The 11,817-nt window shown below is 37.8% G+C and overlaps 1 protein-coding gene across 9 annotated transcripts in view; it reads left to right on the forward strand.

Annotated features, from left to right (window-relative positions):
• ST7L (suppression of tumorigenicity 7 like) overlaps positions 1-11,817 on the forward strand; it is a 112,990-nt gene that overhangs the window by 54,081 nt on the left and 47,092 nt on the right. For 6 of the 9 annotated variants that reach the window (XR_004973246.1, XR_004973245.1, XR_004973248.1 and 3 more), the window contains one exon: positions 92-231. Coding sequence is in view for 4 of the 9 variants with exons in the window: in XM_036342990.1 (XP_036198883.1) it covers positions 92-231 (140 nt within the window). In the remaining 5 variants the exon portion in view is untranslated. Of the gene's footprint in view, positions 1-91; positions 232-860; positions 999-1,040; positions 1,077-10,288; positions 10,328-11,817 lie in introns of those variants that run through there. The other 3 variants (XM_036342992.1, XM_036342993.1, XM_036342991.1) reach the window with 3 other exon arrangements.

Here is an 11,817-nt window from a genome sequence, read left to right on the forward strand (position 1 = left end):
GTTTTAGACAATAGATTTTGCTTGAAAATATTAAAACTGGCTTACACTCTAGTCTTAAATAAAATCTACTTCTGCCTTTTCTCCCTTGCAGCCTTTCATCAAGTATCTGTTTACCCAAAGAAGGAGCTTCCTTTTTTCATCTATTTCACAGCAGGACTGTGTTCTTCTACAGCAATGATAGCTCTTCTCACACACCAGTTTCCTGAAATCATGGGTGTTTTTGCTAAAGCTGTAAGTATGATCTCAAGGACTTGTGTAGAGCATTTGTAAAACACACAAAAAACCATCTCTAATGTGTTTGTGCTAAACCAGTTGTATGGTGGATGATACTTGTTATAGTAAATTACAGGAATTGATTTGTAAACTTGCTGCCATAAATATGTCAAACACAAGTTTTCGGTGATTTGAGCTATATTTTTGTTGCTTAAAAGTTTGAAGAAAACAATGGCATAACATTATAAAGTTGGTCTTTGTAGATCACGTTTGGTAGTAAACATAGCACTTGTTACTAGCTAAAGAATAATCCAGTTCTTTTAAATGTATTTTCTTGGAATTTAAAAAAATTCCTATTTTATAAACAAGCCATTTGATTTTTCCATTTAAATGAAATTATTAGTTCTAAGTATTTGCTGAACTTTCAATTCAAGAGTGCAACTAAGATGGAGAATAAGTAAGTAATATGGGACAGTTAGGACATTCACACTGGGCACAGATGTGCCTCTTTACTCAGAGGTTCTCCCTGTTATAGCATCTGCATGTTCTTATTGACCTTCCGCACCCTGGAGTGTAGAACCATGTGTAGACCTTTATTTTTATTTTTACCCTTTGGTTTTGAACTACTTCCCCATTTCCTTATGCAGGTCCAGGAAGTACTTGAGGACTGATTCTACAGAGGGTCTCCCATGGTTATTTACTCTTCTACATAAACTTATAAATTACTATCACTGGCTCAAAGTAAAATTACCAAAGAGAATTCTTGTTAAGTCTCTAAGCCTTTTAAAAAAATGTGTCTTTCTTGTATATCTTTGCATTTTTACCAGGTAATAAGAGTTCAAACCTAAAAAGAAAATGACGATTCATTTATTCCCAAATAGAAGAGCACTGAGAACCATAGAAACACTAGGCCTTACTTGGTAATGTGATTTCAATATTTTTCTCTAAATACCTCCATTCGAACTCCCTGTTTCCTCACAATTTCTTTTCCTGCCTTAAGAATATTTTGTTCTGTGCCTTAAAGATTAGTTGGTTTTCTTCTGGCACCAGTAGTAAGAGCACTGGTTTCCCTTTTCCCCGAAGGTCAGTTGTATAATGTGTTAAGTTGCCACTGGCTGTAGGCCTAGGAGTCTGAGACCACACTTGATTTGGGGTCAAGCTTGAAGAAGAATGACTTTCTCTGTTGTTCAGGGATTATAGATATTTGGGTTGGAAGCTGACTATCCTCTTTTCTTTTGGTGTAAAGAGGAAGCTTAGTGATTATACCATAACTCTGTTGTATGCAGTGGTGCTGATTGAGTGAGTGCATCTCAAACTGAAATGACCTTACTGTTAATCCAGCATGGGAAAAATGGCCTAGAAAGGGAATCCCATCCATTTAGCAACTGGAAAAAATATGCAGCTCGCATTTGAGACCATAGGCAAGCAATGGGAGAGCTACTTCAATACTGGGTTTGTCTCGGGGCAGTGGGAAGGAGGTGAACTAGAGCAAGGAGGGAGATGTACAGTCTGGAGTAGAGATGTGGCAGATGTTAGTGGTGTACTTCCATGAGGCACTGGCTAAAATTAATGTGGAGTGTACTCATCATCAGCTCTGTCCATTGGTATTAGTAGGTAGTGTCTGCCTTTATTGAGATCACGGATGTACCAGAAGAGCCTTGAAGATTGCATAGCACAAGCTCCTTAGCACTCTTCTAGCAGAGTCTGAGAATGAATTATTATGATTTTAAAGTGGAAGCTCCTTTTTTAGGCCAAAAGATATTAATTCACAATGATTCTGGTTGATGAACAACGAATAGGCATTTATTTTCTATCTTCTGGTATTTGTATAGTTGGTGATATATAGTGTTAAAAATGTGCCCAACAGCAAACTCTTACAACCAATCCCTGTGGTTTTCATATATATGTTTTAAGTTCCTAAAAGCTAAGTATTTACTGAAATTACCTGCAAACCAATATTCAGTATGCAGCAGTTTTAAGGGCAGGTTCCATTTAAGAATAGATGGAAAATGATTGTGGTATGGAAAGTCTCCAGCATATAGACATAACCTATAAATGACTAAATAGCCAGCCAGCCAGAAAGAGAACAAGAGGCTCACATGCTACATCTTCACCACTTAATAAAGTTTGTTCTATGCACTGGGAGCATCACCATTGATGACCCAGGAGCTTGTTAGAATTGCAGAATCTCAAGCACCACTCCAGACTGCCTGAATCAGCATTTTAACAAGATCCCCAGGCCATTCTATATGCATATTAAAATGAGAAGCCCTGCTCGACTTTACCCCCCAAAAGAGGATTTTAGAACACCTGGTTAGTACCACCTTTTCAAGGTAGAGAAGGGGCAGGATTGCTGAGTGGTTATGAGCAGAGGCTCTGGAACCAGACTGCTTTTCTTTGATTCTGACCCTGACACTTATTGGCTATGCAACGTTGACTTTTTACTTAACCTTTTCTCCCCCTCGCTGTCAAGTGAGAATAGTACTACCGCACAGGGTCTTTTCTGTGTGTGAGGGTTAAATGTGTTTAAAATATGTCAAGTGTTTAGAACCATGTCTGCCCATAGTAAAAACTAGGTGTTAGCTGTCATTGTCATCATCATTACCAAAGCACAGCTATAGCAGGAGACCCTACCCCTTTCACATTTGGGGGAGCTATGTACTAATAGTAAACTCAAAATGCATTTCCTACAGTATAAATCTGTAAACAATATTGTTAGTGATATACTTCTGGTACCTTATAAGTATATATGTGGACCACAGAAAGTGGAAAAAATGTTTCAACTTCTAGCCATGGCAAATGTCTCATAGAATAAAACCTATTGGTAAGTTTTCAAACTGCCTTTGTTAGGATTTTCAATTAAGTCAGATATAGTAGAAATGAATGAAGACTTTTCTGTGAAACATACTGCTTTTCTGTTTAGTAAGGCAAAGCAATTTAAGTAAATTTCCTTAGTTGTCACCATTGTCTCTTCCTCTTCTAATATCTTTTTATATTAGCGTACATGCTAGAGTAAATTCAGTTTGAATTTGTTAAAATGTATTTGTTAACAAAGATTACTTTTTTTCAAAGCAAGACACTAGGGAACAATGATTTTTAATAATCCACATTGCACATCAGATTTTGATAAATGGAAGGGAACCAATGGCATGGTTCGTGATTTTAGCTCCCTTTCTCCTTTTGGATGGTAGAATAAAATAATGTGGAATAAGGTCTCTTTTTCTGTGAGTTAGGACTTTTTTTTCTGATTTATTTTTCCTGGCTGAGATAAAACTTGACATTAGACATACAGCAATGAAAAAATTGCATAAATCCCTGGAGATGTGGAATGTGCTGATATTAGAGCTGATATTCTCCAAGGCCAGAATTCCTGAAAAAGGAAAAATTGCTTTTAAGTGGTAGGTCACTTTCTCACCTGCTTTGAAGCCTGCTGGGTTAAATATGAGAGTTCACAGTAAGGGTAGCCAGCAAACAAGTGGACTGGAATCTGATTCTGCTTATCTGAAAGGAGCTTCTTTGTGCAAGAGCAGCACTGTCCTCTCCTTAGAGAACCAATCTTCACCTACTCTGGCTCCTTTCATTTCTCTATTGCATCCAAGCTTTCTTCTCAGTAAGCCTTGGGAGGGCGTTATACAGCAGTGAAAAGATAGTGTTGGTCTTTGGGGATTTCAGTAACAGTGATGAATTCAGGCTTGTGGCATGTGACTTTGGTGCTCTTAATTCAGAAGTGTGTTTGCATATAAAAATCCCTGGTTTAGTTTTAACTAAATAGGGCAGCCTTTGCAATGTTGGCAAAAACAAAACAAAACATAAACGGTGTTATGAGTAAAGACAGGAATCAAGAAAATTCCCAAATAAATTGTTTCTGCTAAGGGAAAACATTGTTGAAATTTGTTTCACTGAACACTGTGCTGGGGTGGGAATGGACCCTGTCTTTACATATTTCTACTAATCTTTATGTAGGAAAATGTGGTTGGACATGCCAGTGATGAATTTCTGAGCAACTCATAATTGGCTGGCTCCACTGTAACTCGGGCCTAACAATCTACTTGATTAATTTTTTAAGGACTACATTAGCCAAGTTGCATGATTTCCAAAGATATAGAAGGTCAGATGTTACACTAACGAAAGACCTCTCTACAGAATGTCTCACTGGGATTTCTTCAGCCCCTGCCCAAAAATAATTAACATTTTTCTCCCAAAATTACATTTTAAAAGATAATAAGCAGTTATAAATGCCAAAATATCTTTTACTGCATAGTGATCAAAATGTTTGAGGTTTGTTCACTATTTTTATCATTTTTCCAGGACAAAGATTGTCCTCATAACTAGGGAAGTTGATAGAAAATTATAACTATATGTTGATATATACTAGTAGAAAAAAAATACTATTTTTAAAGGTTCTTAATTTTCCATTGTCATAAAAAGTGACATGAAATATAAAAAATATTTTTATATTCTCCATCTGCCTTCATTTATTAATATTAAAAACATGATAGTTGTATTTTTCTTTATTAAATACATAGGGCCACATGCAGAAATTAAACTGACAATAAGTGAAGAGAAGTTTCTTCACTTTGTTTGAAAATTGATTATTTTTCAAAGCTATGAAATTTTTTTAAGTCATAAGAACTGATACAGTTTTTTAAATATCTTTAATTGTTACCAAGCTTATAGTCCTGTAAAATATTGTTCTATAGCCATGCTGTTTCCACAGCAATATATCTGAGGCATTTCCCAAAGACTATCCTGATAATAAAGTGAATCTACTGTGTGACAGGTCAGAATCTTAATTTTTGTTCTATTGTTAGTGCCACTGAAGTCTTTATTTGGGCAGTCTGGTATATTCCACTTTTGATTTTATTTATTAACTGACGTATCTGTAGCAAGAGAAAAAATGTTCTCTATTTTCTCTAAGGGTATTATTTCTCATGCTTCCTTCTCATTGTTCTTCAAAAAGAACCAGAGTGAGAAATTAGTGAAATCACTCATGTTCTTCTTCATCCAAATTTTCTAAATATGAACTCTTCTTTTCAAAGGAAAAAAAAAAGAATAAAAGATAGGACAATGAACTTTTCAATGCAAGTCTATATCCCTTCCCCAGGGTTTAATTCAGGTTTGAAGTTTATGGAAAGCACCCTCTTACCTTGTAAACATGTGTCTGTTAAGTATGATGTTCACAAAAGCTCTCCCTGAATTTATTTGGCAGTATATTTAATTATCTTTTCCCCTGGAAGTAAAAGTCTCAGTGCCGAAGTGTAGGACATCCTGTAGTAACTGCTACTAATATATTTATTGCTTAATCATTGGCATGTGGGCAAATGGACTGCATAGCCATTTTTAGAAGAGCTGTGCTTAGATTATGATGTAAATCACTCATTCCAAGCCCATGTCACTAATGATATTAGAATCACATTAGGAAACCTACTGATTTTTGTTTTAGAAAACATCTTTGTTTTTTGGAGACTTGGCATAGTCCTCTAAATGGAGAAAATAATGGGATACAGAAAAAAATAACCTTGAAGGACAGTTTTTAACTTTTTCCTTGAATGGAATTTAGCTCCTTCCCCAACCAATCAAATTTCTAATACTCGAAAGAACTACATTAGTATGACTACTTAATGCATTTCAATTCCAAACCAAGAATAATTTGGACTTCAGTTAGCTATTATCTTTTTCTTAAAGAAGTATATTTATATTCTCATTTATTCTTACCTGAGCCATCCTGGACACATTGTGATCTTCCAATGTTATAGGGAAGTCTAAGTCATTAAAGTTAAGCGATTTGCTTGAAATCACACAATAGATAGCCCTTTAGTCATGGTATATATGCTTTGTTTCAATAATATGTCACTTCACAACTTAACAAGTAAAAAAGAATAACTTTTAAACCAAATACAGTAATGGGGATACAGAATGGTGGAGTGGGGATAGCAAAATGGTTTTGATAGAGAGGTAAGTCTTCCTATTGGAGATTAATGTGGAGAAGAGTTTTAAATGAAGAGGCTTAACTGGGTTGTCAGGAAGTAGAAAGGCACTCAGGGTGCAAAAATGCTCACTGCAAAGGCAGAGACATAAGTAGACAAATAAGCTGCCTACAGAACTCTTCATAGTATAAGCTCATTTGATGAACTCGGGTACTTTAAAGAATGCACATTTGCTTTTCTGTCTTTCAAACTGATTCCTTCTCATTTCATTCTTGTTCTTGCTAGCAAGCCACTTAAAGAACTGTTTGGTCATTTATGTCACATACACCGAGAATGCCACCCTCCTGTCAAAAATGTACAGTAATGCTAAAGCAGCAATAGGCATCGGTTTGTAATGATTCAGAGAGAGTTTGATTAACTCTCTGAAATGGTCAAAAAAGTTTTAATATAAAGTAGAAATATATATCACTCTTCTTTCAAAATCAAAGGGTTAGTTTGGGAAGGATCATGGGGGATGTTAACTGAGCAGAATAAACCTTTTGGTTTAAAATATCATAACTTGGGCTTTTTTTGCTAAATTGGGAATTTTCAGTAGCTAGTAGTTATACCAATAGGTGGTAAACTTAGGTGTGTTCCTTAATGCTGAGAAGGCCTAAATAAAAGATTGGGTGTTAATGGCATTCTATCTGAATTTGAGGGGAAATTAAATTACCTCTCTTAGTTCTGTAATAACATTAAGATTTCCTCAGGTCCATCTTGACAGCCGACTTCAAGAAAATAAATTATTTGGGCTTCAGATGATGCTCAACAAAATTAAGAGAACTGATAGTCAGGGAAATTCAGACCACATAACCACCCTCTGACCTCATCCTATAATTTCAAGCATTCTGGAAACAAAATGTATATGTACTGTTCAAAGTGTAGCAAAGGGCTGTGTTCCCATTGAGCACTCTTGCACATTACCATATGATACACAGAGAAGGAGGCCTTTGGGGAAGAATTTAGGAAGGGAGCATATTCTCACACTCTTTATTAGTGACACTCCAGCTATTGTTTTCATCTACTCATTATGCTGGAGTCCCAATTTATTTCTGAAGCCAGAGTTCAAGCTTTTACTCCCAGGTAGCAGCAGCTTTACAATTAAATTTTAATCTCTCCGTTTTGGTAAGCTCCTAGCTAGAGAATAGCTGCAGCTATTCTTGGCAGGCAAATACACTGCTGTTTTCCCTGCAGTCACAGTGAGATAGAAGAATGTTCTCTGGCTGGGGTGTGGATGAAGGCACTTTACTAATCTCACACATAATTCCTCCTGCGTTGCTGGGGTACTCAGAATTGAAACTTTGCCCTCTGATAAAATTCAGCTGGATTTTTTATTTACTTGACTCTGATCCTTTTGGGATTTAGCTCTTATGGGAAGTCCAGGGACTCTAATTCAACTAAGCCATAACTTTGTAGACTTCTCTTATTAATTTGCTCTTTGTGTACTTTAGCTATTGTAATACCTCCTTTAAAAAACACACAAAAACTGCATTAGAACATGCAGTTCATCCTGGATACCCTGAAAAAATTCTTCTTTCAGTATTGGCTTATTGAATGGAGGACTCCAATAGAGCTTATTTTAATTTGTTTTTAAACTTTAGTTTTTCAAGAGCCTCAGCATTGAAAAATATGTTAACTGTTGTTTTAGAACATCCTGTAATATGGTGACGATTATTCTAACATTTGAATTCATTATATTTATATGTTAATACTAATGAATTTGTTTGTTCATTTATTCATTCAATGAACAGATCATTATTGGGCACCTTTGCGAAATACATCATACAATCCTAGTTCACAAGTAACTCATAGTCTAGTGGTAGGCGGTCTGAGGTAGGCAGGAGATGTATCAGTCAGTATAAGACAGAGGCTGCTGCCACAACAATAGATTAGTTCATCTTTGCATATTTATACATTTGAGTAGAAGTGACCAATGAGTTATTTTCACGTGCCTCACACAAGATTTAGTGACCCAAAAAGTCAATTTAGACTCATGAAGACTTTTCCTTTTAAAAGAATTTATTTGGTTAGAATTCCTTTCAGTCAAATAAGAGGAGATAGAAAGAGGTCTCTTTATTTTTATATATTTTTAAGAGGACTTTCATCTTTACAATGTTTTTTGTAAACTGTGGTATTCATTATATTTATCTAAATTTTAGAATTTATCAAAAATTAAACACTCCACAATTCAAAATTTAAATAAGAAAGGTCTTGCCTCAGATTCACACAGTAGCTGCCATAAGGCAAAAACCTTCATACTCATACATCTTCAACTTTCTCTTTTATATCTTCTCTTTGTTAATAATGACAGGTTAATGAGGGCCAAGGGCCATCCTGGTTTAGAAAATGAAGCAGTGTGAAGAGGTTGTGAGCAGGATGGGCTAGCGAAAGTTAAGACTACAATTACATGACCCTGAGGAGAGAGAATGGGAAAGAACCACTCAGAATTTCCCAGAGCCCACTGCTAATGTCAAAGATTCGTCCAGTAGTCACCGGTTCTAAAAATAGGCACAAATCATGTTAATTTTAAGAAATAATGAAAGGCTATTGGATTAAGACACTAAAATAAGGCTCCTGTCCCTCTCTTCCAAGCTGAATTTTGCTGGTCAATTCTGCATCTTGGACATTTCTCCCTTTTCATAGGGGAATGTCATAAAAGCACATTTATATTTCTGGGTTGTAAGGAGAATCCCACTCTCCCCATTCACCTGTGTCCCATTTACACCAGGCCATGTCTTTTAGTACTAGGTCTAGAGAGGAAGACTTGAGTAACTCTGGGCCCCTGAGTTTCTGTGAAGCTACCACCTACTCCCATAGGTCTCGGTTGGACAGAGATCACGAATATAGTCACTTAACGTTTATCTTTCAGATGGCATTGAGAATAACCATATCTCTTGTTTGGCCCCAAGCTCCTTATTGAATTTTTGAAAAATTGCTTTTGAGCAATAACTTTTCCCTGGTTGCTTACTTAACCAGTCATACAAGTTGAGCCTTCTGTCTCTATGCCTATTTTATAATAGCTGCTCGGGGAGAACAGATGAAAAATAATAAGTCAGTTAGATATTTTATGAGTATTGAAATCCCTTCCATTCAGAAATGTAAATAAAATAACCAGCATGAGCAATCAGCTTATGTCAGATTCCATAGGTTTATGTTACATAGGGAAATTATAGTGCAACCTGAAACATGCTTCTTAATGAATTCAGTCGTGTCACAGTTGAATGTAAACCCTTGAGCTTTTCTATTGTGAAGGGTTTCAGAAATCACCTTTTATAATCTGCCTAGGAAAGGAGGAAAAAAACTAAGATGATACCAACAAATGCTATTGCTGTTAAGTGGCTGCCTCCCTTCCAGCACCAAATTGTGCCAGTTAGTAAAGCAGAAACTTGGGCTATTACTCACCTTTGGCTTATTTAATATTTATAAATATAAAATATACATCTCAATATTCTGCTTCTGAAAGTGGCACCAGGAAAGGGCTGTGAAAGAACAGGTTGCCCTTGTGGTTTTTGTCCTCGGAGGTTAGGGAAGTTCAGTTAGGAAGTGTTGCAGACACCTAATAAATAGCTCTGCTTTATCTTCAACAAATGCAGAAAGCCAGGGACCTAATTGAAAGTCATGAAATTGGAATTTGCCTTGTCTTTGGCTGCTGCTCTAGTGGCCTGTATAGTGCACGAGAACTGTCTCCCTCTGATTGGGGAACTGGTTTTTAGTCCCTGAAGTTCTTTCAGAGCCCTCCTCGGGGTCACTGGCGTCAAGTCAGATGAGTTTGTCAGCCACGAAAGTCCAGTGTGCCCAGGGCATAGGAGACCTGTCATGTTGTAAGGCTGGGAGTAAGGGAAAGAAGCGTGTATTTTCTGTATTAAATTATTCCTTTTTTACATTTCAGTTTCTTAAGAGTTGGGTTTGATTTATGCCAGGTTCTGGGCCTGTAAACCTACATTAATGCATCACAATTCTGGATAGGATATTTGATATCTATTTAGCCCAGAATCTCAAATGCTAGTGGGCTGTAGTTAATGATACTTCACATTTTGTGGGCTTTACAGGGTAGCTCTCCTTTAGTCTCTGTATGTGTAACAAATGGACTCATCTGTGCTTTCCCACAGGTGCCCTGGTGTTTACTGACATAGATCAAGATGCTGTGTGTCTCTGTAGGGGACTGAACCATTGACAGTCTAGGCACATGCAGTCACCTCACATTATTTAAGTCCTGATCTCAGCATTCTAATTTCTCTGTATTCCCCAGTGTATATAATATGTACTTGCTTGAAATTCCTTATATATTGCTTGCACATTCTTCTAAGTTTCAGCATAAACCAGTTCCTTCTATTTAGAATGTGTCTCTGACTGCCCTCAACCTGTCCATACCGTATCTTTTAAAAATCCAACTCAGAAGCCATCTCTTGTAGAAAGCCTGATTAGGATCATTCTCCTGATGCCTGTATTCTGAGACTTCTCAGTCGGTTACTTAAACTGTTTCTTTGTAATTATTGCTTCAATACACTGCCACCTGGCAGCATGATGATTCTGGGACTGATGCTCCTCCTCCATCCCATTTTTGTTGTTTATTATACACAAGCATTTTGAAGTCCTACTGACGACCTTTTCAGGTTCCCCTGAGCTTTAGTCCACTTTCCGTACCCTTTCTCCTTCCCTTTCCCTCATAGCTACATTCCTGGAGAATCAGGCTTGGCCTCCACCTCAGCATGTGTGTGGCAGCCTGCTGGAGAGGTCCCTACAGTTGGGGAGGATTTAACCCTTTGGTTTGACATTCTCTGTCTTCTACTCAGACACCTTCTGGAAGCAGATGTGAAGCCAGGAGTAGGTCTGAGGTGGGAGTGGGGAAATTTGTACTGAAAGACAAGTTAGCTCTTTCCTTCCTTTTTACACACAACCTATGAAGCTGCTGTCGGCAGCAGCTCACCCGACACTCTCCTGCTCTGCCTCTCTTCCAGGAGTCAGGGTTAGTTTAAGAAAAAGCCTCTTGCTAGAAGCCATGACCTCGTACTTTTATCCCCTCCATCTGGTGTGTGGCCTCATGGGGCTGTGCTGCTATGCAGGAGGTGAGCAATGGAATTCTTTAGATGATGACTTCTGAGCCCACATGCGGAGGCAGTGGGGGTGGAAAGCAGGGAGAGCAGTGAGAGCCAAGATCGATGTACCAAAAAGTCAGGTTTGTTCTGGGAGAAATCCTGCCTATAGGTAGACTGTTTTCCTGTGGTCTCCCTCTAGCTCCAGGGGGGGCCAGGGCAAGAAGCTGCAGCATCCCAGGTCTGTGATTGATGAGCACTGTGTTCCTGCAGCTTTCCCTCCTGCTTCACAGTTGGGGTGCAGGAGTGGGATAGGTAGGGTATGTGAGGGCTTATCCAGGGGTGGGCAAACTTTTTGACTCGAGGGCCACAATGGGTTCTTAAACTGGACCGGAGGGCCGGAACAAAAGCATGGATGGAGTGTTTGTGTGAACTAATATAAATTCAAAGTAAACATCATTACATAAAAGGGTATGGTCTTTTTTTTTTTTTAGTTTTATTCATTTCAAACGGGCCGGATCCGGCCCGCAGGCCGTAGTTTGCCCACGGCTGGCTTATGCTGTCTCTAACAAAATGCATTCTGGGGTTGAACAGGAAAGGGTTCC

This window comes from Myotis myotis, unplaced genomic scaffold, assembly GCF_014108235.1.
Source record: "Myotis myotis isolate mMyoMyo1 unplaced genomic scaffold, mMyoMyo1.p scaffold_m19_p_18, whole genome shotgun sequence".
In the NCBI taxonomy this organism is placed as follows: Eukaryota; Metazoa; Chordata; class Mammalia; order Chiroptera; family Vespertilionidae; genus Myotis; species Myotis myotis.